At 50.1% G+C, this 27936-nt stretch overlaps 1 protein-coding gene across 3 annotated transcripts; it reads left to right on the forward strand.

The window, feature by feature from the left end:
• Positions 1-1589: 1589 nt before the first annotated feature.
• EPB42 (erythrocyte membrane protein band 4.2) lies at positions 1590-27086 on the forward strand. Of its 3 annotated transcripts, none has more exons than XM_033190372.1 (13): positions 1590-2144; positions 7375-7560; positions 8819-9052; positions 12910-13028; positions 13973-14077; positions 14955-15132; positions 15636-15774; positions 16075-16178; positions 16971-17213; positions 17782-18081; positions 21140-21300; positions 22606-22739; positions 26845-27086. In XM_033190372.1, exons 1-13 carry the CDS (start codon positions 2045-2047, stop codon positions 27005-27007), a joined length of 2166 nt encoding a protein of 721 aa, XP_033046263.1. In that variant the 5' UTR covers positions 1590-2044; the 3' UTR covers positions 27008-27086. The 3 variants fall into 3 exon arrangements, with proteins under 3 accessions (XP_033046263.1, XP_033046264.1, XP_033046265.1); XM_033190373.1 differs by having other exon boundaries at positions 1743-2054; XM_033190374.1 differs by having other exon boundaries at positions 1873-1893.
• Positions 27087-27936: the final 850 nt, after the last annotated feature.

Consider the following 27936-nt stretch of genomic DNA (forward strand, 5'->3'; position numbering starts at 1 on the left):
AGAGCTACTTCATTCTTTTACACCTTTATGTATTTTATTGAATGCATGTCCCATAATTTATCTACCCAATACCTTATGCATGGATGTTTAGGTAGTTTCTAGTCTTTGGCTATTATAAATATCAACGCCTTGAATATACTTGTATATATCTTATTTTACACCTGTTTGATCATTTGTATGATAAATACCTAGAAGTAGAATGACTGAAGCAAAAGTATAGACTTTTTTTTAAGTTAGAGCAAGTTTATTAAGAAAGTAAAGGAATAAAGAATGGATAATCCATAGGCAGAGCAGCAAAAAGTATAGACATTTAAAGTTTTGGTAGAAACTACTTAATTTCCCTCTGTTCTGGACTGAATTGTGTCCTCCCCAAAAATTCATATGTTGAAGCACTAGCCCCCAATGTGACAGTATTTGGAGATGGGGACCTACAGGAAGGTAATAAAGGTGAAGTGGGGTCATAAGAATGCACTTCAGTCCAATAGGAATGATGTCCTTATAAGAAGAGGAGAAGGAAAAGACACCAGAGATCCTTCTCTTTCCGCGTGGACGCAGAGAAGAGGGCGTGTGAGGAAGACAGCCTTCACCAGACACCAAGCGGAAAGGCCCTGATCTTGAACTTCCATCCTACAGAAGGGTGAGAACATAAATATCTGTTGTTTAAGCCACCCAGTCTGACTAACACTGTCCGTAGAGGCTGCACCAATTTGGAGAGGCTGCAGCAATTTATTATTTATTTATTTATTTCTATTTTTTTGAGACAAAGTCTTGCTCTGTTGTCAAGGCTGGAATGCAGTGGCATGATCTTGGTTAACTGCAACCTCCACCCACCAAGTTCAAGCGATTCTCATGTCTCAGTCTTCCGAGTAACTGAGATTACAGGTGCACACCACCATGGCTGGCTAATGATTGTATTTTTAGTAGAGACTGGGTTTCACCACGATGGCCTGGCTGGTTTCGAACCCCTGACCTCAAGTGATTCACCCACATCCCAAAGTGCTGGGATTACAGGCATGAGCCACTGTGCCCAGCCAAGGCTGCACCAATTTAAATTTGCACTCCCACTAGTATTAGAAGAGAGTAACTATTTTCCTAAATCGTCACCAACTCAAAATGTTGTCAGACCTTTCTACCCCACTGCCCAGATCCCCTCCCCACAGGCAACCAATATTTTTTGCCATGTGTTTTATATCATTCTATAGACATCTCAGGTATACGCAGCAAGTACAGCTGCCCTGAGAGTGCTGCTGGTAACACAGTTTTACAAGCCCAGGTAAGGCCAAATCTGAGATCCTTGTCTTGTCTCTTCAGGAACTAAAGAAGGAAAAATTGAAAACACATAGGGCCTGAGTTCCAAGATAGTTCCCAACCTTCTCAGGTGGAGGGTCCAGACCAGGTAGGCTTGGAAGAGTTGGGGCCCCAGCTTCTACTTTTAAGACATTTATTTTTCACCAACAAATTCTACTTCCTTATCTCTTTCACACACATAAATTCCAGACACACGTGTTCTCTCTATTATCAAAACAGCCCATGAGCATCTCGCAACTTGCAGCCCCGTCACGTTTAGGGCCTGAGATTTGGAGTTGGGTATGGGACTCCTGTTTGTGGCCTCCTCTCTTCCAGAGTCTTCCAGTGCAGTCCAGATAACATCTCTGAGAGTCTCTTGAGGCCACTGAAGCAAAAGGCTTCAAGGTTTGTTCTAGGCTTCTCCAGTTGGCAGGTCTTCCCCATCCTACCCCCTCCCTCAGGGCTGCCAGGCATATCCCTGCCTGGGCCTCCTGGCACAAGAGATAAAATGAACAGGGCTACTCCCAGCAACTGGTCCAGGAGATACCAGCAGGGAGGGAGCAAGAGAGAAGAAACATGTCAGGGTGCTCACAGGAGTAGTTGGGGGGAAGTTTTGCTCTTTCCAGATTCTTAAGCCAACAAAAGTGCCTTCATCATTTTCTGTCTGAAAGACAGAAAGCCCAGAAGGAGCCCAGAAGCAACAGTTCAAGACAGGTGCTTCCTGCAACCAAGTGGATAAGAGGAGCGACCTGCAGCCATGGGACAGGGTGAGCCAAGCCAGCGCTCCACAGGTCTTGCTGGACTGTGTGCAGCCCCTACAGCATCACCTGTTTTCATTAAAGGAAGTGGGATGGATGGTGGGTGGGGAGGTGGTGGTATAACCATGGCAGGGGAGGGGGTACTGGTGATAGTGAGCTGGCTGTGGAGCGTGGTGTGCTGGTGGGCGCTGGCGGAGGCGATGGTGGGGTGGCTGTGGAGCGTGGTGTGCTGGTGGGCGCTGGCGGAGGCGATGGTGGGGTGGCTGTGGAGCATCGTGTGCTGGTGGGCGCTGGCGGAGGCGATGGTGGGGTGGCTGTGGAGCGTGGTGTGCTGGTGGGCGCTGGCGGAGGCGATGGTGGGGTGGCTGTGGAGCGTGGTGTGATGGTGGGCGCTGGCGGAGGCGATGGTGGGGTGGCTGTGGAGCGTGGTGTGATGGTGGGCGCTGGCGGAGGCGATGGTGGGGTGGCTGTGGAGCGTGGTGTGATGGTGGGCGCTGCTGGAGGCGATGGTGGGGTGGCTGTGGAGCGTGGTGTGCTGGTGGGCGCTGCTGGAGGCGATGGTGGGGTGGCTGTGGAGCGTGGTGTGATGGTGGGCGCTGCTGGAGGCGATGGTGGGGTGGCTGTGGAGCGTGGTGTGCTGGTGGGCGCTGGCGAGGCGATGGTGGGGTGGCTGTGGAGCGTGGTGTGCTGGTGGGCGCTGCTGGAGGCGATGGTGGGGTGGCTGTGGAGCGTCGTGTGCTGGTGGGTGCTGGTGGAGGCGATGGTGGGGTGGCTGTGGAGCGTGATGTGATGGTGGGCGCTGGTGGAGGCGATGGTGGGGTGGCTGTGGAGCGTGGTATGATGGTGGGTGCTGGTGGAGGCGGAGGTGATGGTGATGTTGTTATGGGGTGGTTATGGGGTAGGATGTTGGGGTAAACTGGTCATGATAGCTGTATGATGATGGTGAGATGGTGAAGTTGGTTAACATGGGTTTATATTCTTATCCCAAGGTCATCATAGCATAAGTGTTCACAGCTTACTGATACAAATGAGAGACACCCTGGGTAGCATGAAGGTGTCACATCTTCTACAACAAATGGGAGAGAAGGAGAGGTGGGAGTCAGGGAATCCACCTAAAAGGGGCAGCAGGCAGACACAAAGCAAGAAACCAACAGAGGTGGTCAGAGTCGCAGCACTCTTGGCAGGAATTATTATCTCCTGGCCTGAGAATTGCCTGGCTGTTTTGTGTCCAGGGAGAAGCAAGAGGGTAGGCAGAGGGAAATGGTGCAGGGGTGTGGGGACAATGGGATGCAGCTATGGTTCTGTTTCTATAGAAACTGCCTCACTCCCCACCCTGGTCGGCCAGTCTGGCGTGCGGAGGGCAACTGACCTTGAGACCAACACCTGAGAGGGAAATAAAAGAATTCTGGGTGAATTCAGTAAATCATCTCAGCCACGTCTTGTGAAAATAGGGCAGACACCGGCCGGGCGCGGTGGCTCAAGCCTGTAATCCCAGCACTTTGGGAGGCCGAGGCGGGCGGATCACAAGGTCAGGAGATCGAGACCATCCTGGCTAACACGGTGAAACCCCGTCTCTACTAAAAAATACAAAAAACTAGCCGGGCGAGGTGACGGGCGCCTGTAGTCCCAGCTACTCGGGAGGCTGAGGCAGGAGAATGGCCTGAACCCGGGAGGCGGAGCTTGCAGTGAGCTGAGATCTGGCCAGTGCACTCCAGCTTGGGTGACAGAGCGAGACTCCGTCTCAAAAAAAAAAAAAAAAGAAAAAAAAAAGAAAATAGGGCAGACACCAATAAATTGTCCTTTTTTTTTTCAAACGGAGTCTCTCTCTGTCGCCAGGCTGGAGTGGAGTGGTGCAATCTTGGCTCACTGCAACCTCTGCCTCCTGGGTACAAGTGATTCTCCTGCCTCAGCCTCCCAAGTAGCTGGGACTACAGGCACCCGCCACCACGCCCGGCTAATTTTTTGTATTTTTAGTAGAGACGGGGTTTCACTTTGTTGGCCAGGATGGTCTCAATCTCTTGACCTCGTGATCCACCCACCTCAGCCTCCCAAAGTGCTGGGATTACAGGCGTGAACTACCGCACCTGGCCAAATCGTTCTTTTTATTCTTAGAGACCAGACAAATTAAAAACCTACTCAATCAGAGAAACACATTCAAAGATATCAGGAGATTGTTTAATCCCAAACCAGAGGATGCCCCTGGGCACTAAATTCTTTCCAGGTAGTGGGTGGCAGAGGGCCCAGTAGCCACCAGATGAGAACCACTGAGTATGAGCTCATGGCATGCCGCAGTGGCTGCAGCTGACTTGTGCTGACTTGCGAGAGGCAATTGCTAAATTTTGAGGAATCCTGTGAACCAGTTCTTAAACAGAGGCATTATTAAAAATTAAACTGTATAAACTTACAAGTAAAAAATGTATATTAAAAAGAAAGATAATAAGTACTCTAAACTCATCACCTCCTACATATTTTACTCCTTTTCACCTTCATGTTCTTGAGGGTGTTTACGTCTCCTGTATCTCTGTGCTGGAAAAACCACATGATGATGTGCCAGTCCGCGCCTCTTCACAGTTCTGCGCTTGCTGACATCACCTCAGTAGATTCAAACTGGCCACAGAGGGAGTATTTTACACCACAGAACTTGGCAAATGCTGTAACTCAGTACGCCCTTTCCCCTCACCACCCCCTCCCCCCAGCCAGTTGTTAAACACATCACTGCTTGAGGGGCACACGTGCGGCAGCGCCGGGGTGTTGTGAAAGGCAGAGAGGGAGGAGGGTGGGATACTGTGGGCCTCTGAAGAGCATTCCGCATGGTCTCCGTGTTAACGCAACTTCTCATGGTCTGTGGTACAAATAGGAGATGCTGGGAAAACACGAAGGTGTCATTGCCTCAAGACCCAGTGGGAGAGAAGAGGAGGTAGGAGTCAATGAATCCACCTAAAAGGGGCAGAGGCAGAGATAAACCAAGAAACCAGGCAGACCTAAAGAATGCAGAAACCTCAGGGGCCCTGCGAGGGTCTGGCGGCACAGGTGGGAGCCTGAGGCCCCTGTGATGCATCTGAGAAAATCTCCTTTAAGGCTGTCCCAATGTTCTCATCCATTCACTGACGGAGCAAACACTGATTGGCTATCTATTGAGTTCTGCTGGGGCAGATGATGTAAACAGGAGAAAGCACTGTACCTCGGGGAGCTTCCCCCAGTGAAAGCAGGAGCAGAGGGCTACTCAGGTGATAGGTATCAGATGGGATAAGTGCTGAAGAAAGTGGAGCGGAGTACTGTGGGAGCCCAGAGGACTGACCTCTTCCAGGAGGAGTCAGTGAAGGCTACAGAAGTGGGTGCCCTTTGGATCTTGGAAGATGGGTAGACACCTGCCAGGTAGAGAAGAGATGGTGGGAGCCTTGCAGACCGAACCGGAATCCAAATGAATTCTAGTGACTCTTGCCATAACACTATGGTCATTACTTGGGTTCAGATACACTGAGGCTCGAGTCATATGACTTAGGATGTGACTAAGGCATTCCACCATCCAAGCCAACTCAACCAGTCTGCACAGGGAGGGCATAAGCCTCCCTGTGGGACTTGTGTGTAGCTGTGGGACTTATGTGTAGCTGACACTTAGCACAAGCTTTGTGCTAAGCAGAAAGAGAAATCATTGTTGGTTTCTGAGTCCTGCTGTACTTCAATTTACAAATCCCAGCCTCCCTGTGGCTACTTTATCTATAGCCATGGCCTGACCAAGCCAAGTGGAGGAGGGTGATACAGGGATGCAAGGGGCACCCAGGGACACGAGGACCAGACACAGAGAGGTTTCTTCCCTCCTCTGCACGCTTTAACATTTCTTCATATTCAACGATGTCAGTTCTTTTGCCCTAAATAGACATCATTGGCATCTTCTATCATCCCATCACTAGTGAAAGAAAAAGTAGAACATCCTTCCCCTCTACTCTTCACCTCTAAGGCAGAGAGACTGGGAAATGAGGGAAATTTGAAGTAGGGGTATCCTGAATTTGACAAGATATGTCTTGTAGTCTAAAGGACATTGCCATCAGGGTCATATCACTTCCCTGAAGTGGGTTAGACCTCATTTCATACCTGTGAGCAAAAGCCATAGTTTCTCTCTTGTGGCAGCTGAGCCAGTACAAAACACTGCAGGCTGCCTTTCAGACCAAGGAGATTCCCAATGGCCTTCTGCCATCAAAGGAACAAAAAGTGCACAATTCCTTTGCTGCAAGAAAAAAACCTAAATTTTTTTTTTCCAGCATTGTTCCTTAACTTGGGCTTGCTGAACATATCTTTTGACTTCTTTACTCCTTGTTTTTTTCTTCCCTCTTGTATTAGTCCATTCTCACACCGCTATAAAGACATACCTGAGATGGGGTAATTTGTGAAGAAAATAAGTTTAACCAGCTCATGGTTCTGTGGGCTGTGTAAGCTTCTGCTCCTGGGGAGGCCTCAGAAAACTTACAATCATGGCAGAAGGGGAAGCAAGCACATCTTCACGTGGTCAGTGGGAAAGAGAGAGTGAAGGAGGAGGTGCTACACACTTTTAAACAAGCAGCACTAAGGGGATGGTGCTAAACCATTAGAAACTGCCCCCATGATCCAATCACTTCCCACCAGGCCCCTCCTCTAACACTGGAGATTATAATTCGACCTAATATTTGGGCTGGGACGCAAAGCCAAACCATATCACCTCTGTTAAATGAGAATTGATTAACAGACTGTCCTAATACTCTTGAGCCACCTACGTGAAGGGATTTTGTGGGCTGCATAGTGCTGTGAGTTTATAGTAAGACTTTAGGTCAAAAAGCCACCATGCACAGTCTCGGGCGAGTCAGTTCCACACTCAGCCTCACTCTTCTCATCTATAAAACAAGAGAATTGGACTCAGTGATCTCAAAACCAGCTCTAAAATTTACCTGATTGTGCTCTAAGAAAAAATGAGTAGGGGTGAGAAAGATTTTGGGTTTTATTCATTGCTTGTGGATTGGGACCAGAAAAAGGAGGCCAACAATGAGAATAAGCATTACATTTATTAATAACAGTAACAACAACAGCAGTTTCATTTATTGGGATTTATGTGTAGCTGACACTGTGCTAAATGTATTACACATCATCTAATCCCCACAACTATGAAAGGAGGGATGATTATTCTAAGGAAAAGGAAACTGAGGCTCAGGGTGGTTAAGTTACTTGCCTGGGATTGCGCAGCTAAAATGTAAGTGGAGCCGAGGATTTGAACCCTGGTCTCTCTGACTCCAGAATCTCTGCTTGTACTTATATTGTCACATTTACTTAGTTTCTATGACTTCTCTCTTTCCCACAACAGCCCTGGGTATCAAGAGCTGCGACTTTCAGGCAGCAAGAAACAATGAGGAGCACCACACCAAGGCCTTCAGCTCCCGGCGCCTCTTTGTGAGGAGGGGGCAGCCCTTCACCATCATCCTGCACTTCCGCACTCCAGTCCGCGCATTTCTGCCTGCCCTGAAGAAGGTGGCCCTCATCGCACAAACTGGTTAGTGAGACAGGCCTAGACTCCTGGCAGCAGGCCTGGGGGTTTCTCTCCAGCAACCTGTTAGGGAATCAAGGGGCAAACGGCCCACACTGCAGCTGGGCTGTAAGAAGTCCTGCCCACCTGGCAGGGCAGTGATGAGGGTGCTATGAGATTATGTGCCTGGTAAATGTTGTTTATGATGAGTCAGAAGCTGCCTAGCAGCAGCGTCACCAAGGGCCTCTTTTCGGTTGCAAATATAACAGTAGCTTTGTAGAAAATTCTGGATGGGGCCGGGCGCAGTGGCTCACACCTGTAATCCCAGCACTTTGGGAGGCCGAGGTGGGTGGATCACCTAAGGTCAGGAGTTCAAGACCAGCCTGACCAACATGGTGAAGCCCCGTTTCTACTAAAAATACAAAACATTAGCCGGGCGTGGTGGCGGGTGCCTGTAATCCCAGCTATCCGGGAGGCTGAGGCAGGAGAATCACTTGTACCCAGGAGGTGGAGGTTGCAATGAGCCAAGATAGTGCCACTGCACTCCAGCCTGGGCAACAAGAGCAAAACTCTGTCTCAAGAAAAAAAAAAGAAAGAAAGAAAAGAAAATTCTGGGTGGAATTGAACCCAGGCTAAATATAACATTTATTTGCCACTGTTTATTGAATCCATACTACCTGTCAGGTGTTGGGCCAAGTACTTCACACACAATAGTTCGTTCAGTTCTCCTGTGGGCCATGAAGCAGGTACTGTGATGATGCCCATTTTAGAGACTATGATGTGGGTCCGTGGGTGCCAAAAACCTGTGCTCTCCTATCACTCTTTCTTGATGGGTCTCATTTCTAGACGGGTCACTTTCATTATCCTCAGAAACAACTTTCACCTGCTCCATCTTTGAAATACCCTGACCTTGGCCGGGCGCGGTGGCTCAAGCCTGTAATCCCAGCACTTTGGGAGGCCGAGACGGGCGGATCACGAGGTCAGGAGATCGAGACCATCCTGGCTAACCCAGTGAAACCCTGTCTCTACTAAAACATACAAAAAAACCTAGCCGGGTGAGGTGGCGGGCGCCTGTAGTCCCAGCTACTGGGGAGGCTGAGGCAGGAGAATGGTGTTAACCCGGGAGACAGAGCTTGCAGTGAGCCAAGATCCGGCCACTGCACTCCAGCCTGGGCGACAGAGCGAGACTCCGTCTCAAAAAAAAAAAAAAGAAATACCCTGACCTTATTACTCTGAGTTGTGACCAAGAAGTCCCAATGACGGACTCGTCACTGTGTGACTGCAGGAGAGCAGCCTTCCAAGGTCAACAGGACCGAAGCCACATTCCCAGTGTCCAGTCTGGGGGACCGAAAGTCGTGGAGTGCAGCGGTGGAGGAGAGAGATGCCCAGTCCTGGACCATCTCTGTGACCACACCTGCGGATGCTGTCATTGGCCACTACTCGCTTCTGCTGCAGGTCTCAGGCAGGAAGCCACGCCTCTTGGGCCGGTTCACATTGCTCTTTAACCCCTGGAGTAGAGGTAAGTTTGGACCTGGGCCCGCCTGGGCTGCACGGGGACTCCAGACACTGGAGCTGGGGTGCAGCTCTGGCAGGGAGCACCTGTGCCAGGTACCTGCAGCAACCCTCTCTAAGGACAGCACCAACACCCAGTCTGTGCCAGGGCCTTCTACCTGGATGGACCAGCTCTCAGACCCAGGGTCCTGTTTTGGTGTCACTCCTGGGAGAAGCAGGTTAAGGCTTCCCACTGAAAGTGAAAGCTTGTCTCATCACCAGACCCTGGTGCTGGCTCAGGCTATTTTGGTCACAGGAGTTGAGACTCGCTGAGATGACCCTGGGAAAACTGCCCTTCATTATAACAGTGCAGGGGTGAGAACTGGAGAGGGCCTCGGGAATGGCCTGAAGACAGGCTTCTCTCTCTCTCCCCGCCATTCTGTCTCCAGAGTACACTCAGGCTTTGCGGGACCTGAAGCTGATGCAATTTGGGGGACCCTCTTTAAGAAAAAGAATATACCATTTTGAATTGATAAGGCCCCCCCGCCGACCAGGGCCCCAAGAGGTCTGTGTTATTCCACAAGCTTCTGCTTCTGCTTCCCAGGAAATGTACTGCTCCCTGTCTTTCCTCCTCTCTTCTGGCTCGTTCTGTTCTTGAAGATTTCTGGGCGCTCTCCAGACCCACCTACCCAAGTGTCTGATTGGACCCTACCATTCACCAGCCTGTGAGCGGCTTCCCTGGGGTCAGGTGACCTCCTGTGGGCCCCCCATCCACAACCATGACCACCTCTAGCAACGCTCAGCCCTAGCTGTGGCTGGAGCCATGTCGTCTAGAAATGGCCATCTGACATAATACATGTCCAAATAAGACCCAAAGGAGGACCCATCTTCTCTTCCTTCCCACTCTGAAGATTGTGTCTGTCTTTGTTTTTAAATCTACCTCACCCACCTTCATCCTTGGGCTCCCTGAAGGGTTTGTTGGGAGAATGAAAAAGAGTTTCTCCCGGCCTTCCTGTCTTTACAACATCGAACGAGTACACAGCCCTTTTCCTCTCAAGAATTTTGCTGCCAACATGGCAAGGCAGGGCTGGGAAACTGGCGGAAACACGGGGAGATGGAAGAGCCTTCCCAGGTTCTTAAGGTTGGCCTCATGTCTGGTCTGCAGCTCCTGACTGCTTTTCTCTGTGGTACCTAAATCCCAGTGGGTTCTCTCTCCACTTCTCCTGTCCAGGGCAGGGTCCTCCCCCACTTCAGGTGGCCCCACCTGTCCTCAGCTCAGGCCCTTCTTTCCTGCTCCAAGGGCACAGGTGGGTGGGTCAGCACATGGGAGCTAGTATTCATCCAGATGCCCCACGTGGATGAATACAGATGCAGGACCCCTCGGCTGGGGCAGGCCCTGTGGCTCTCCACGACTGGCAGAAAGCCCTTCAAGCCGCTTCCCTCCAAAGCTGAGGCTTTGGTGTACCCCCAGATCACCCTGAGTCTGCTTCCAGAGCCAGGCCCTGGCAACAACCGTAAAGACCTGGCAAAGACGGTTCTAGGACAGTGCTTGGCTCAGGGTGCCCACACTCTTGACTCCAGTGCCAGGAGTCCTGCCTTTGTGCTCAGTTTGTAGGGACCTGCCTAGGGAGGGCCTCTCTACCTGAGTATGGGCGGAGGTCTCTGTCTGGGCAGGGGAGAGTCATTGGCTCCGCTCATCCGGGAGGTGACTGGGAAATTTTCAGATTCCCTGGCATCTCAGTGTCATCTTGGCATGCTTGGAGATGGGGATTCAAAAGGAGATTTTACATCGTTTTACATCCTATGATAAAAGTTGGAGCCCTGCTCATCGGCCAGGCACTTTATAAAGGGGGCTACATACGCCCAAGCAGGGAGGAGGAGGCTGGCACTGCCCGTGCTCTCGTAAGCTACTTCCTAGAGCCCTGCAGATCCTGGGGCCAAACACCTCAGTTTGAAGTAATGTCAAAACAAAAAACAAAAAACAAAAAACAATGATGCCTAGTTGACTTCAGAGAGTGCTCAGGATGGAAGGCAGGAGTGGAGGGCTACTTGGGCATATGGTTCTGTGATTTTAGACCCCAGATTTTTCAGGGCTTCTTGATTTCTGTTGCCTTATCCTTCTGTTGCCCTGAGGACCCTCATCCCCAGATGGATCCCTGGAGGGCTCCAGAGAGGTTAGCCCAGCAGCTCCTGTGGATGGTTTGGAAATCCTTTTCTCTCTCTAGTCCCCAGGAACTAGTCTAACCCCTGTCCACTTCACCTCGGCCATTGGGTCAGAGTGATTAGCCCTCAGCAAGCAGGGCAGTTGCCCTCCTGCTTCTAGCTTCCCAGAGTGGGTGATGGCCCCCTTAAAAGTCGCCCACCCTCCTCATGATGGCCAGCCCAACCCTAGGACGAGGAAAGCAGGAGGGGCACTGGGAAGAGACCGAGGGAGCCCTAGACTCACTTGGACACCTCCAGGGCAGAAATCCAACGTTCTGACTTCCACTTCTCAACCCCGCTGCTCCTTCCCACCCTCCAACCCTGTCTTGCCAAATGTTCCTCTTCCTTCTGCTCACATCCATCAGCCTATGCTTAATTGTCTTATTTCTGAAACACCAGGTTTTTCATCACAAATTGAACTTATGGGAAAGACATACAAGCCACTTGGAAGCTCCCTGGCCTGTTGCCAATTTATCCAGGGACGATAGTGTTCTGGCTGTGAACAATTAGGATTTTCTTTCTTTTTTTTTTTTTGAAACAGAGTTTTGCTCTTGTTGCCCAGGCTGGAGTGCGATGGCACAATCTCAGCTCACTGCAACCTCCGCCTCCCGGGTTCAAGAGATTCTTCTGCCTCAGCCTCCCGAGTAGCTGGGATTACAGGTGTGCACTATGTCACCTGGCTCATTTTTTGTATTTTTAGTAGTGATGGGGTTTCACCATGTTGGTCAGGCTGGTCTTGAACTCCTGACCTCAGGTGATCCACCGGCCTCAGCCTCCCAAAGTGCTGGGATTAGAGGCATGAGCCACCATGCTTGGCTGATTTTCATTTGTTTTTTTTTTTTTGTTTTTTTTTTTTTGAGACGGAGTCTCGCTCTGCCGCCCAGGCTGGAGTGCAGTGGCCGGATCTCAGCTCACTGCAAGCCCCGCCTCCTGGGGCACGCCATTCTCCTGCCTCAGCCTCCCAAGTAGCTGGGACTACAGGAGCCCGCCACGTCGCCCGGCTAGTTTTTTGTATTTTTTAGTAGAGACGGGGTTTCACCGTGTTAGCCAGGATGGTCTCGATCTCCTGACCTCGTGATCCGCCCGTCTCGGCCTCCCAAAGTGCTGGGATTACAGGCTTGAGCCACCGCGCCCGGCCTGATTTTCATTTGTTTTAAGAGAAAGTCTCTCACTCTGTCACCTAGGCTGGAGTGCAGTGGCACCATCATAGCTCACTGCAACCTCAAACTCCTGGGCTCAAGTTTCCTCATCCTCCTAAATAGCTAGGACTACAAATGCGCACCACCACACCTGGCTGTTTTTTTTTGTTTTTTGTAGAGACAGAGTCTTGCTGTGTTGCCCAGGCTGGTCTCAAACTCCTGGTCTCAAACTGTCCTCCTACTTTGGCCTCCCAAAGTGCTGGGATTATAGGTGTGAGCCACTGCACCTGGCCAACCATGCTTTTTAAGGTTGTTCTTGTCTTCCTGGCTGACCATAAGGGCCACACGCTGACTGACCCAGGGACTCTGGGCTGGGTCCCAGTGGGGGCAGTGAAAGAGGGACTTCCTCCTCAGTCTTCATTAGGCCCAGAGCTGACGGGGCGGCCTGCAGCCAAGCCTAATCTCGGCAGGGAGGACAGAGGCCTGGATGTGGAGGGTGGACCTGGCACCCTACAGGCCCTCATCCCTCCCCACCTCTCACCAGAGGATGCTGTGTTCCTGAAGAATGAGGCTCAGCGCACAGAGTACTTGTTGAACGAGAATGGTCTCATCTACCTGGGCACAGCTGGCTGCATCCAGGCAGAGTCCTGGGACTTTGGCCAGGTACTAGGGCCCTCTAGGGGAGGAGCGTGTAGAGTGACTGTCCCATAACCTTGCATGTTCAGGCTAGACAGAGCTGATAGGTCCAAAAACCCCTGGTCATGAGACCATTTATTTAGCCCGTTTCAGCCTTGTGGTGCCCCCCCTTCCTCTGGGCCACATCAGAACATCCTCCAGAGCTACCAGAATTCTTTTCCTTAAAGCTGTGGCAAATCAAGCCTCAGTTACATCCCCACTGTCTTCGAGATAAAGACCAAATCCCCGTAGCCCAACATCTACGGTCCTTCCAGCCAGGCCCCTGTTCTGCTTTCCCCATAAACCACCCCGTGTTCCAGCTGCTCACCATCCTCAGAGCAACAAGCTGAACGTTCCCTTCGCCAGGAAGGGCTCCCTGCCCTTATCTCCTGGCAAGCTCCCGCCCATCTCTCAAGACCTTCTCGAAGCCTTCCCCAACCCCCGAAGGCAGAGGGAACCTCTCCACGGTCCTGCTCTGTGCCTGCATCTCTACAAGAGCCCTGGCCATGCTGCTGTGCTCTGTAATCTAAGGGGCTGCGCTGCGTGTCCATCTCCAGTCCTAAACCATGGGCTCCTCAGGAACAGGAGGAGTATCCTCCACTCCAGGTTCAGGGCTGGTAGGGACAGTCGGTGTTCACTACATGGAAATGGAATGCAATGCAACAAAACGAAATGGTACAGCACGGGTCCCCGAGAGCTCACACCCTACCGGGAGTCAGATAATAGAATAGGCAAAGGACTAGATGCCTGGGAAAAGGAACCTGGGTCACTTGAGAGGTCGGGGGAGGGAGCCAGAGCTCCTCAGAGGGATGAGGCAAGGGAGGCAGGTGTGGAGTGCGGGTCTGGGAGAAGGACGAGATAATGAGGCTGTCCTGCGGGATGAGTGCCTGACCTGAGGACCCTTCATCATGGCCCTGTGTGATCCTTAACAGTTCGAGGGGGATGTCATCGACCTCAGCCTGCACTTGCTGAGCGAGGACAAGCAGGTAGAGAAGTGGAGCCAGCCAGTGCACGTGGCCCGTGTGTTGGGTGCCTTGGTAAGTGAGAGGCTGGGGAACCAGAATAGAGCGGGGGTGAGACAAGAGCCCTCTGAGAGACCTGCCCCACCACCATGGCCTCAGAAACCCCCAAATCACAACTGGCCCCCTTCTCCCAGGGTGTGGGGACAGTTCCTACAGAAGGGTCTGAGGAGGAGAAGAAGACAGGCAATAGCATCCACAGGGGGGAGAAAAGCAAAGAAATGTGTCCTCCCTCAGGACACAAGCCCGCAGAAGACTAAGCCTCCTTCCCGCTCACACCCAGTCCCATCCTGGAGCTTAGGTCCATGGGAAGGAGCCGGTAGGGCCCGTCTTACCCAGTGCTTGCTGCTGCAGTGATCAAAGGGACTTCTTTTACATTTCTGAATTGTTCATAAGAATATGTAGACCATGATGGTAACTTGGTGCTTTCCCTTGTCCCTAAAAATCCTCTCAGAGGAGTCCTGTGTTCACCATTCCCTCTTTGCCACCGAAGTCCCCTCTGAAAAGGTGGTGAGGGTCCAGACCAGCCTGTGAGTGGAAAGAAGCTTGGGATAAGTGGCCTCCGGGACCCAGGTGCAAACCACCTTCAACGAGGGTGGAGGACTAAGAACCGGTGAAACCAGCCCCGGAGGAAGGACAGCTCTCCTGCTCCTCTTTGTGGCTGGAGCCAGAGGACTTGTTAAGAAGGGCGGTCCTGGGCTCCAGCCCTAGGGCTATGGCCCAGGGGCCTAGGATGGAGCCCAGGAGCATGCAGGTTTAACCAGTACCAGGTGGCTCTGATGCTGGGGATCTGTTCACCACGGTTGGAGTACTGCGATGAGCCCTCCTTACCCATGCCCTGGAAGCTGTCCTGCCTGAGGGACTCATACTGACATCCACACATTTCCCCAAACAGCTGCATTATCTCAAGGAGAAGAGGGTCCTGCTCACCCCGCAGACCCAGACCACCCAGGAAGGGGCCTTGCTGAACAAGCGCCGGGGCAGCGTGCCCATCCTGCGGCAGTGGCTCACCGGCCGAGGCCGACCTGTGTATGATGGCCAGGCCTGGGTGTTGGCCGCTGTTGCTTGCACAGGTTGGTCCCCTTGTCTCCTGTACAGAGTGCCCTGCCTCTTGGGTTGTTCCCTGGCCTCCCATGTGGGAGGGACATCTCCAAAAGCTGGTGCTGCCTCCCTGCAGCCACATTTCCCCGTCCCACTACACGGAAGTAGTTGCCTCAGGCAGCTTCTCCCACCAGCTTCTGCTGCTTTTCCCCTCAGGAAAGTTGGGCTCATTTGCAAACTCTGTTCCCAAATTCACTTAATTCCCCAACCCTGCCCCAGCAGAGCAGCTCCACCGCACTGTGTTCTATGTATGCTCCGTTGCCTTCTCCCCTGCTATATACCCTGCATGTGGTGGAACCTGTGCCTTACTGATCAGCCTTCATGCATCCTGTTCTTGGCTGCCACTTCTAGGTTCCACACTCCTCTTCTTTCCAGGTTTTCAGTGCCCAGAGGAGACATTGCAAATCCTAGCCTCCCACACGCCCCCAGCCCAGTCTCTAGAGCGCCCCCTGACACTCCACCCCTCTTCTCACAGTGCTGCGATGCCTGGGAATCCCTGCCCGTGTGGTGACCACGTTTGCCTCAGCACAGGGCACCGGCGGGCGTCTGCTCGTAGATGAGTACTATAATGAGGAGGGACTTCAGAACGGAGAAGGCCAGAGAGGCAGAATCTGGTGAGAAGCCTGAGGGAGATGAGGTTTCAGTTCAGGAAGGGCTCCAACCCTACATGGCACACCTCTGCAGGAACCCCACCCCCTGCGTGGCCCTGGCATGGAGAGTAGGCTTTCAAGACTCTTAGAGGCTGCGCTGATGGTCAGTGGTGGTGTGCACGCCCCTTCCTGGGAATGCCACAGCCACTTTGACACAGTGACCTCCCAGTCCGCTGGAACAACAACTCTGCCAGGCTGCGTTTCCAGAACCTCTTCAGCACTCCTTTTCCTTCCCACTTGAATTTTTCTCTTTGCTACATTCAGGATCTTCCAGACTTCCACAGAGTGCTGGATGACACGGCCTGCCTTGCCCCAGGGTTATGATGGATGGCAGATTCTGCACTCAAGTGCTCCTAATGGAGGTGGAGGTAAAGCCTAGGGGTGGGTCCAGGACCACGCAGGGCTACACAGAGCTGAAGAAGTCTCCCGGAGAGGACTCGGGAGCAGCAGGCAGTCCCAAAGGGGTCTGCATCCTCGAAAACAGTAGAAGCACAAGGCATGACAGCAGCCAGCAGAAAGCTGACCTGATGCCAGTGGGCTCTTGGGAATAGAGGTGCCTGCCATCCTGGCTACGAGGCTGTAGGGAGACGAGGCACTTTAGAGCCGCGGGTGAGGGAGTTGGGTCACAGTGAAGGGCAGAGGATCTTAAGATAGCAAGTGACTGTGCTAGGCCAGGGGCTTGCAGCAGGGGGTTCTGAAGCTGTGGACGTGGATGAAGAGGGTACCGGATAGGCTCAAGCCCAGAAAAAGGAAGCTTCAGGACCCACAAAAAGATAGCTCTTCCTCACCCAGGAACAGAAATGGCACAGAGCCTGGCACCTGGTAAGTGCTCAAGAAAGGTGGCCCTATTCCTGTCATATCCATAGTAAAGCTGGCTTGAGAGCTCCTCTCTCTAAGTGTGGCCCTCTGAGCCTCTGCCTGTCCAGTTCCTGAGAGAGCTTCTGCCAGGGGCCATGACCAAAAAGTTTTATCACTAAATGGTTGATCACTAAATAGTTTCACCTCTGTGATTCTCTCAGAAACCCTGCCTAGGGCTCACCTCTGACTTGGTCCTTGGGGAAGGAAAATAGGCTAGAGGATGGAGACTGAGGTGATGCAGTTCTGAACTGAGCAGAGGTCTAGGCACGGCTCCCATGCTCACCAACCTTTCTCTCCTTCAGTCCTGGGGTTCTGTGATCTGGTGCCGGTCAGAGCAGTCAAGGAGGGGACGCTGAGGCTGACCCCAGCAGTGTCAGACCTTTTTGCTGCTATAAATGCCTCATGTGTGGTCTGGAAGTGCTGTGAGGATGGGAAACTGGAGCTGACTGACTCCAACACAAAGTACATTGGCAACAACATCAGCACCAAGGGTGTGGGCAGTGACCGCTGTGAGGACATCACTCAGAACTACAAGTATCCTGAAGGTATGGGCCAGGGAAGGGCCCAGGCTTCTCAGTATCTGAAACAGCAAGCGAGGGAAAGGGATGGGCCTGGCAGATGCAGTCAGAAAGAGCCTTGTCCTTTCCCCGTCATATAAAACAGGGTTTCTCAACCCCATTTGACACCATTGACATTTGGGCCCAGATATGTCTTTGTTGTAGGGACTGTGCACCCTGGGACATTTGGCAGCATTTCTGACCCTCAGAGGAAGTGTAAATTCTTTCGCATAGGAAGATTCAGTTCCCTGCAAAACTGTCCTCAGAGACAGTGTTGACTTGTCCCCAACCTTCCTCTCTCATCGTTCAAGGGGCGAATTCATAGCACTTGAAAAAGAACTTGGTCCTTGAGTGGTTTGGAAGAGACACACTGTATCGGTGGTGGATCTGCCTGACACAGATGTTTTTGGGCTAAATACGGCCTTAGAGGCTTGCAGAGCTCTCATGACTTTGGCATTTGAGCAGAAGTGGGTAAATGGTTTTGATTCCCAGGGTTTTATGAGAAGCGTTTATACCACCCGGGTAAAAGGTCAGCTTTGTTTCTTCCCTTGTCCAGGGTCTCTTCAGGAAAAAGAGGTGCTGGAGAGAGTTGAGAAAGAGAAAATGAAACATGGGAAAGACAACAGCATCCGTCCTCCCCATCTCAAGACTGCCAATCCTCTGTACCTGCTCTTGAAAGCACCTAGCTCCCTACCCCTGAGAGGGGATACCCAGATCTCGGTGATGCTGGTTAACCACAGTGAGCAGGAGATGGCAGTGCTGCTGGTAGTTGGGGTCCAGGCTGTGCACTACAACGGTGTCCTTGCTGCCGAGCTCTGGAGGAAGAAGTTGCACCTCACGCTCAGTGCCAACCTGGGTAACGCTCTATGGCCCCACCAGACACCCCCCCCACACACACAGCCGCTGCCTTGGGCAGGCAGCAGCCACAGTGCACCCCTGCAGTCTCTAGAGATGGCTTTGAGTCCCTGCTGCTCACTCTCGTGTTCTCTGTCATTCACTCATTCAACACATATTTATTGGGCCCGAAGCAGGAGAAAAACATGATGCCAACTGCAGTCAGATAAGTAAACAGACCCTTCGCAGCAGTGTGAGAAGTGTTGGCTGAGTTTAACAGAGTGGAATGGCAGGAGAGCACCTCCCCCCCAGGCTGGAGTAAGCTGCCCCCAAATAAATTGTACTGCATTGAATCTGGAAGGATGAGTAGGAGAGTAATGGCCAGAAAAGTAAGTCACAGCATTCCAGACGGAAGGAGTAACATGTGCAAAGGGCCCTGCTCATCTCTGAGGTCCTTATTTACTTGGTCTGAGATGGGGTCCAGGCATTGTTTTTTTTCTTGCTTTTTGTTTTAAACACCCTGTGTTATTCTATGGTTAAGATTCCCTGAACTAGAACAATTGCTTTTAAATTTTGCTGCACATTAGAATCACCTGGGGAAGTTTGAGGCTCAGCCTGTATCTCAGGCCAATTAAATCACAAATTCCATGGTGGACTGGATGCAGTGGTTCATGACTGTAATCCCAGCACTTTGGGAGGCCAAGGCGGGTGGATCACCTGAGGTCAGGAGTTCAAGACCAGCCTGGGCAACATGGTGAAACCCCAGCTCTACTAAAAATACAAAAATTAGTCGGGCTTGGTGTCACACGCCTGTGATCCCAGCTACTGGGGAGACTGAGGCAGGAGAATCGCTTGAACGCAGGAAGCGGAGGTTGTAGTGAGCCAAGATCATGCTACTACACTCCAGCCTGGGTGACACAGTGACACTCTATCTCAAAAAGGAAAAAAAAGAAAAAAGAAACTCCATGGTGGAACACATCAGAATTTTTAAAAACTCGAGTAATTCCAGTGTGCAGACAAGTGTGAGAATCAGTTGACGAGAGCTTGTCTACAGCATTGCAACAGCCTTCTAACCGGTCACCTCACCTCCAGTCTCTGTATCACTCTTCCCTTTCCAAGCATGGGAGGAGTGGAGTCGGGGGGGGGGGGGTGGTGGCGTGAGAGCTGGACAGGGCCCAGGTGACACAGGGTCTTGTCTCTCTTGCTAAGGACTTTGAGTTTTGTTCTCTGGGTAATGGAAAACTGGTGGAAGGTTTCCACCAGGGTAGTCAATGGAATCAGAAATTCATGTTAACAAGAAAGAACTTTTGGCAGAGTGGAATGGAAGGGGTCACATAGGAAAAGTGCTTCTTAACCTCAGCTGCACATTGCGTCATCTGGGGAAGTTTTTTTGTGGGGCGGGGAGGGGGCAGCCTTCTGAGCCAGAGTAGGCTCAGAGTCTCTGATCATCTGGAAACTTTAAAAACTGCTGATGTCTTGGCCTCACCGCCAGAGTCTGAGGTAACTGATTGGGGTGGGCCTGGTGTTGGGGTTGTTTTGTAAAGCTCCCCACTTGATTCTAATGTGCATCCAGAGTCTTGAGAAGCACGGAATTGAAGATGAGAAGGTTTTATAATCATCAAGTCAAGAAATGAAGGCCAAACTAAGCTAGCAGCACTTAGAGTTAAAATGTATGATGGAGTTGGGATAGATGGGGCTTGTGACTGTGTGAGTGTGTATATGTGTGTGGTGGGTGCTTCTGGTTTGGGTGAGTCACTAGAACAGGAAAAATGGGGAAGAGCAGGTTTGGGGAGAAAAAGGATGAATTTGGTTGTGGCACGTTGTGTCTGAAAGCCCGTGACACGTGCACGTGCAGCTGACCAGTGGGCAGCAGGAAACCTTGGTAAGATAAAGTTCTGGGCTGGAGCTCAGATGTGGAAATCCCAGCACAGGGGGGCCAACAAAGAGTCAGGGCATAGATGAGCTCACAGCAGTGGGGAGAGGACGGTGAGGAGATGAGAAGGTGAGGAGGGAACCCGGCAGCAGCAGCAGCATTTAGGGGGCGGTCAGGGGAAAAGCAGGGTAAGGGAGGCCAAACAGTCAAAGAGAGAAAGGAGGCACCCAGCAAGATCAGCAGAAAGGGCACAAGGTGTCAAGGCTGAAGAGCACTATTAAGAGAGTGGGCTTGCAGAGAAGCTTCCTGGGCATTAAGACGATTGAGTTGGGAAAGTGAGACAAACCGTCTCGTCCTCCTTGGAGGCATGATAGAAAAAGGTGAGGCTGCGGAGTGGTCAGCCAGGGACACTGGACAGAGAGAGAGAGCTGAACCTGCTCCTATGCTGAGGAAAATACGCAGGCAAGAGGGAAAGAATGAGCTCAGGAGAGACGGGTTAAAATTGACAATGCTATGCCTGGGGATATGAGACAACTAGAATCACTAGCTCACATTTATCAGGCACTTACTGTTTGCCCAAAATGATGTTAAGTGCTGTATGTGCATCATCTTGTTAGGCCTCACAACAACGTTCTGAAGCAAGAACCATTGCTATCCCCACTTTACAGATGAGGAGATGAGACACAGAGAGGCTCGATAATTTACTCAGGTTACACAGCTAGTGTGATGGGGTCAGGAGGGGGCACAGATTTAGAAAGCAGAGGATTCACTTGGGCAGGGGGGATACCTCATCCCCGGAGCAGTGGTGACAGTAGGAGTCGATATTTCTTCTGTAGGGTGACAGAGCAAGACCCTGTCTCTAACACAAAACAAAACAAAAACCCTACAAACAACACAAACCATCCCACTAGGAAGGCATTATTACACAAGGACACTGAGGCTCAAAGAGCTTAACTTGTTCCAGTTCACAGGGACCCTTCCCCAACCCCACTGAGGTGGTCTGCCAAGAGTGTTATTGAGGGTGGTGATGGGGATGAGGGTGAGGAGTGAGGTCTTGAGTGAGTTCCAAGCGTACAATTGTTGGGGAAAATGGGGCATCTTTCTGGTCTCGGTGAGGCCCTGAGTCCTTTGCATTGTGTGTGTAACTATGGCTGTTTCTGGGGTACACACACCTGTTGGCACTGACTCCACCTGTCATGTGTTTCAGAAAAGACAATAACCATTGGCCTGTTCTTCTCCAATTTTGAGCGAAACCCACCCGAGAACACCTTCCTTAGACTCACCGCCATGGCAACACACTCTGAGTCCAGCCTTAGCTGCTTTGCTCAGGAAGACATTGCCATTTGTAGACCACATCTTGCCATCAAGGTAGGCACCAGTCCTCCCCTGAGTTTCCCTCATCTGCCACCACTCAGGTCCCCATTTCAGAAGGAATCCAAGCCCCTTCAGAGCAGATGACTGTGCTGCAGGATTACCAGAAAATGCTACATTTAAGAGCTCCTTCCCTTGAAAGACATAGTTTCTTACATACCCTATTAAGGTGTAAATCTTCCAACTTCTTTAGTTAGTTAAGTAAAGGTTTCTAAAATTGGGCCCTTCCCAGTTGCTGCGTCCTACCTACAAGGATAATAGCCTATGTTTCTTTAGCACTCCATACACATGCCAGAGCGTTTTCACCTCCTCTCTCTCTCCTTTTTCCTTCCTTTTTCTTTTCTTTTCTTTTCTTCTTTTCTTTTCTTTTTTCTTTCTTTCTTTCTTTCTTTCTTTTTCTTCTTTTCTTTTCTTTTTTCTTTCTTTCTTTCTTTCTTTCTTTTTCTTCTTTCTCTCTCTCTCTCTCTCTCTTTCTTTTTTCTTTCTTTCTTTCCCCTGTGAGGTAGAACTGTTCCCATTATTCAGATGAAAAACACTGAGCCCTAGAGAGCAACATGCCCACGATAATAAAAACAGGACGTTCTAGAGGCTTATGGCTCTTGGTCCAGCCCTCTTTCCATGTGTCTACCCTGGCCAAAATTAATGAGATCTGATCCCTGCCCTCTAGCAGGTTATAGTTTAGTTAGGGAGACACAACATTTGGTCTTCCAGGTAAGTGCTTTAATAGATGCACACAGTTGCTATGGAATAAGTGAAGCAAAGGGGATTAATTCCAGCTGGTGGGTTCGGGGATGACCTTATGAAAGAGATGACATCTATGCTGGGCCTTGAAAAATGGGTACCCTTTCAGTACAGAGGTAGGGGAAGGCCACTGAAGATAGAAGAAGACAACAAAGAGATGCAATGGAAGGTAGCCTGAGGGGTGTGCTGGGGATGGGACAGTCCCTGATGGGGCTGGGATGTCACTTAGTCATGGGAAGAATAGGTGAGGTAGGAGAGGGGGTTGGGGGCACACCGTGAAGAATGTTGAATACAATGGAAACTGAATTCCGAAGACAGTGGGAAACCCTCCAAGGGGTCTGCCTAGAGGAGAGGCGATGTCAGAAATCATCAGTGATGGACCAAGGGTGGGAATCAACGCAGGAGGCGCAGGTAGAGTGGTAGAAAACGCCAGCTGTGAAGCTTGGGTCAGCTTGGCAGAGATGAGGAAACTTACTGAGGAGGGTACAGGGGTACATGGGAGGAGAGAGTGACTGCGGCTGTACCCTTGGCATCCACACCAAGTATTGCCTCTTCCCACAGATGCCAGAGAAAGCAGAGCAGTATCAACCCCTCACAGCCTCAGTCAGCATCCGGAACTCCCTAGATGCCTCCATGGAGGACTGTGTGATCTCCATCCTGGGAAGGGGGCTCATTCACAGAGAGAGGAGCTACAGGTAAGTGATGGCAGCCTTCTAATCCTCCTGAAATGTCTCAATGGGTCAGAAAGGTGGGGCCCAAGAGACAGACTCTCTCTTTGCCATGTCCATGCAGACAGCAGATACCCCCAGAAACTGAACTAAAGGATTAGGGCTACCAAGTGGCTTCCCTCATCTTGGGACCACCATATCTGCAAGAGGATGGGAGTGAGGCAGGCTGTGTGGGCCCCTTGGGCACCCACCTGCCCTGGTTGCTGCCCTGATCCTGCAGGGAGAGCCTGGGTGTTGCTGTGAATGTAGGCGAGGGCATTAGGGCTAGGTATTGGAGAGTAATGAAGGGAGGCCAGGCTATCTTTCATTGTGGTCAGAGGGCTACGTTCCGGTAGTCACCACCACAATACACAATTTTGTTTAATTTATTCCCTTTTATTCCCATTTTCACCACCACCCTTCATATCCTTTTATTTGTACATGTAAAATGTGTACTGTTGCTTTCATGAGCCTGTATTTTTAACTTTATATATAAATTTATATTTAATTGCTTTTCTTTTCACTCAGAACTATGTTCTTAAGATTTATGCCCATACGTCTTCTGCTACAAAATATTTCATCATGTACACCCACCACTTTCTACCACTCCACTCCACAGAGATGGGCACCCAGAGTGCCTCCAACTCTCTGACACTGCAAATAATGTTGCAGTGAACATCCTCACACAAGTCTCCTTATATACTTGTTTGAAAATTTGGTGGAGTCTGGGGATATATATACACCCAGGAATAGAATTGCTGGGTCACAGGATATGATATGGTTTGACTAGGTACTGTCAGCTTTGCAGAATGGCTGCAGGAGTCTCCACTCCCTCCAGCAGTATATGAGAGTTTCTATATTCTTACCTCTCCTTCCTTCCTGGCAATACCCAGCTATTAACATTTTCTTCCAGTCTAATAAAAATGAAGTAATATCTTACTATTATTTTAATTGCAACTCTTCATATGTTTGTTAGCCTTTTATGTCTTCTCCTCGGTAAGTAGTTTGTCTTTATTTTGCCTATTTTTCCTTTGGTGTTTCTGCACTTCCTTCTTATTGATTTGTAGAAGTTTCCTGTATAGTCCAGGTATTAGTCCCTTGTTGGTTTTAGATATTGCAAATATCTTCTTTCATTATGTCTACTGCATCCTTAGTTGAATAGACAGTATAAAGTTCAAGATACCTACTCCTACCATCCCTGAGGTCCCTAGCAGGTGTTTGGGTTACTGAGCTACTACCTCAGCCTCATGAAACTTAATAAGTTATTCTTGCCAAGAAATCGAGAGGAAGGACTGTCAACATTTAACCACACTTTTGTGATCTCCCAAATCAGTTGTGGGGCAAAGCTCCCCAAAGGAAGTCTGTCACCAAAAGAAGGTTTATAGGTAGGCCAGGAGGTTGCTGACAAGGCTCCAAACGCCATCTGCTGACATACTGACATCCTCGCCATAAGCCTGCTACATCCACTGTGCTTAGCAATAAGCAAGGGTTCCAAAGCTATAGCTCTTTGTATTAGTTTGTTTTCACGCTGCTAATAAAGACATACCCGAGACTGGGAAGAAAATGAGGTTTAATTGGACTTACAGTTCCAAATGGCTGGGGAGGCCTCAGAATCATGGCGGGAGGCAAAAGGCACTTCTAACAGGGTGGTGGCAAGAGAAAATGAGGAAGAAGCAAAAGCGGAAACCCATGAGAAACCTATCGGATCTCATGAGACTTACTATCACGAGAATAACATGGGAAAGACCAGCCCCTGTAATTCAATTACCTTCCCCTGGGTCCCTCCTCTGAGGAATGGGTGATAGAACTCAACTTGAGATTTGGGTGGGGACACAGCAAAATCATATCATTCCACCCCTGACCCCTCCAAATCTCATGTCCTCATATTTCAAAACCAATCATGCCTTCCCAACAGTTCCCCAAAGTCTTAACTCATTTCAGCATTAATCCAAAAGTCCACAATCCAAAGTCTCACTTGAGACAAGGCAAGGCCCTTCTGCCTATGAGCCTGTAAAATCAAAAGTAAGCTAGTTACTTCCTGGATACAATGGGGGTACAGGTATTGGGTAAATACAGCCATTCCAAATGGAGAAATTGACCAAAACAAAGGAGTTACAGGGCCCATGCAAGTCCAAAATCCAGCAGGGCAGTCAAATTTTAAGGCTCCAAAACGATCTCCTTTGACCCCAGGTCTCACATCCAGGTCACACTGATGCAAGAGGTGGGTTCCCATGGTCTTCGGCAGCTCTGCCCCTGTGGCTTTGCAGGGCACAGCATTCCTCCCAGTTGCTCTCATGGGCTGGGGTTGAGTGTCTGTGGCTTTTCCAGGCACACAGTGCAAGTTGTCAGTGGATCTACCATTCTGGGGTCTGGAGGATGGTGGCCCTCTTCTCACAGCTTAACTTGGCAGTGCCCCAGTAGGGACTGTGTGTGGGGGCTCTGACCCCACATTTCTCTTCTGCACTGCCCTAGCAGAGATTCTCCATAAGGGCCCCACCCTTGCAGCACACTTTTGCCTGGGCCCCCAGCAATTTCCATAGAAAATCTGAAATCTAGACAGAGGTTCCCAAACCTCAGTTCTTGACTTTTGTGCACCCATAGGCTCAACACAGCTTCCATGTGGAAGCTGCCAAGGCTTGGGGCTTCCACCCTCTGAAGCCACAGCCCAAGCTGTATGTTGGCCCCTTTCAGCCATGGCTGGAGCGGCTGGGACACAGGGCACCAAGTCCTTAGGCTGCATACAGCACAGGAACCCTGGGCCTGGCCGACTAAACCACTTTTTCCTCCTGGGCCTCCGGGCCTGTGATGGGAGGGGCTGCCATGAAGTTCTCTGACATGGCCTGGAGACATCTCCCCCTTGATCTTCAGGATTAACATTAGGCTCCTTACTACTTATGCAAATATCTGCAGCCAGCTTGAATTTTTCCCCAGAAAATGGGTTTTTCTTTTCTATTGCATAGTCAGGCTGCACATTTTCCAAACTTTTATGCTCTGCTTCTCTTATAAAACTGAATGCCTTTAACAGCACCCAAGTCACCTCTTGAATGCTTTGCTGCTTAGAAATTTCTTCCACTAGATACCCTAAGTCATCTTTCTCAAGTTCAAAGTTCCAAAAATCTCTAGGGCAGGGGCAAAATGCCACCAGTCTTTTTGCTAAAACATAACAAGAGTCACCTTTGCTCCAGTTCCCAATAAGTTCCTCATCTCCATCTGAGACCACCTCATCCTGGATTTTATTGTCCATATTGCTATCAGCATTTTGGGCAAAGCCATGCAACAAGTCTCTAGGAAGTTTCAAGCTTTCCCACATTTTCATCGTCTTCTGAGCCCTTCAAGCTGCTCCAATCTCTGCCTGTTACCCAGTTCCAAAGTCACTTCCACATTTTCAGGTATCTTGTCAGCCATGCCCCAATCTACTCATACTAATTTACTGTATTAAGTTTGTTTTCATGCTGCTGATAAAGACCTACCTGAGACTGGGAAGAAAAAGACGTTTAATTGGACTTACAGTTCCACATGGCTGGGGAGGTCTCAGAATCATGGCAGGAGGCAAAAGGCACTTCTAACAGGGTGGTGGCAAGAGAAAATGAGAAAAAAGCAAAAGCAGAAACCCATGATAAGTCCACCAGATCTCATGAGACTTATTCACTATCATGAGAATAGCATGGGAAAGACCAGCCCCCATGATTCAATTACCTCCCCCTGGGTCCCTTCCACAACTCATGGGAATTCTGGGAGATAGAATCCAAGTTGAGATTTGGGTGGGGACAGAGCCAAACCATATCATTCTTCCAAACAAACTCCAGTATGATTACCAGGAATTGAACCAGAAGGAAGTCACAGATGACAAAAGGAAGAACAGATGTAGCTTGGAAGCCCTTAGGATGTATCTCTTCTCAACCATGCAGATGCTTAGCATTGGGCGGTTCCTGTCTTCTATTCCTTTATAAACACTTCCATTTTAATAGCAAGGTACTTAGATGTTTATTTCTGCATGGTCCACCTCTTCAAGCAAGGAAGGATCCAAGTCACTGGGACCAGCAGAGCAATGAACCTGGGACAGAACTAGCACCTGCCTTTTCCTTTATTTCAGATTTGGTTCAGTGTGGCCCAAAAACACCATGTGTACCAAGTTCCAGTTCACGCCGACACATGTGGGGCTCCAGAGGCTCACTGTGGAAATGGACTGCAACATGTTCCAGAACCTAACCAACTATAAAAATGTCACCGTGGTAGCCCCTGAACTTTCAGCTTAAACTTCCAGCTCTATCACCACTCTCCTGCCAACCCTTGCTCTACAATCTAAACCAAACATGTGCTAGGAAGAGAAACTTCGCGTCTCAGTGTTTGTGTTGCTATAAAGGAATACCTGAGGCTGGGTAGTTTAAAAGAAAAGAGGTTTATTTGGCTCACAGCTCTGCAGGCTGTACAAGAAACAGTGAGGGCTTCAGGATGCTTCTACTCATGCAGGAAGGTGAAGCGAGCCAACGTGAGCAGAGATCACAGGGCAAGAATGGGTGGCGGGGGGTAGGTGCCAGGTGCCAGCCTCATTTTAACAGCCAGCTCTGGGGTGGGGGAGGGACGTATAGAGCAAGAACTCACTCATTACCCCAAGGACGGAACCAATCCATCCATGAGGGATCCAAACACCTCCCATTAGGCCCCACCTCCAACACTGGGGATCAAATTTCAACATGAGGTTTGCAGGGTTGAATATCCAAACTACATCACTTTATCAGACAAATGAGTAGTCATTCAGGATAAGCAGAAGAGTGACCAAGAACAAAATCAGATTCCCAGAAATCAATAGACAAGATGTTTATTTCTGTTACCTCAGCTAAGGCAGCCATGAAGACAAGTTGTCTTACAATAGACACTATTGGGCTGAAATGACAAAAAGAAGCCTTTGAAAAGGTGCTCAGTTACCTTTAAAGAGTACATTCAGATTGTTCAGGTTCAGGTTTTTCGCAACCATTTTACTGCTCATTAATACATTCGTAACTTACAGGTAAGGGAAAGGATCTAACACTTAAATCGTTCTTATATTTCTGATGAAGTGGGATATTATCCCAAAATGGAATTTTTAGGTAATCTCAAAATTACATTGATGAAGCTGGGCTCGGTGGCTCACACCTGTAATCCAGCACTTTGGGAGGCTGACGTGGGCAGATCACCTGAGGTTAGG

Source organism: Trachypithecus francoisi, unplaced genomic scaffold (assembly GCF_009764315.1).
Source record: "Trachypithecus francoisi isolate TF-2019V2 unplaced genomic scaffold, Tfra_2.0 Lachesis_group3, whole genome shotgun sequence".
Lineage (NCBI taxonomy): Eukaryota > Metazoa > Chordata > Mammalia > Primates > Cercopithecidae > Trachypithecus > Trachypithecus francoisi.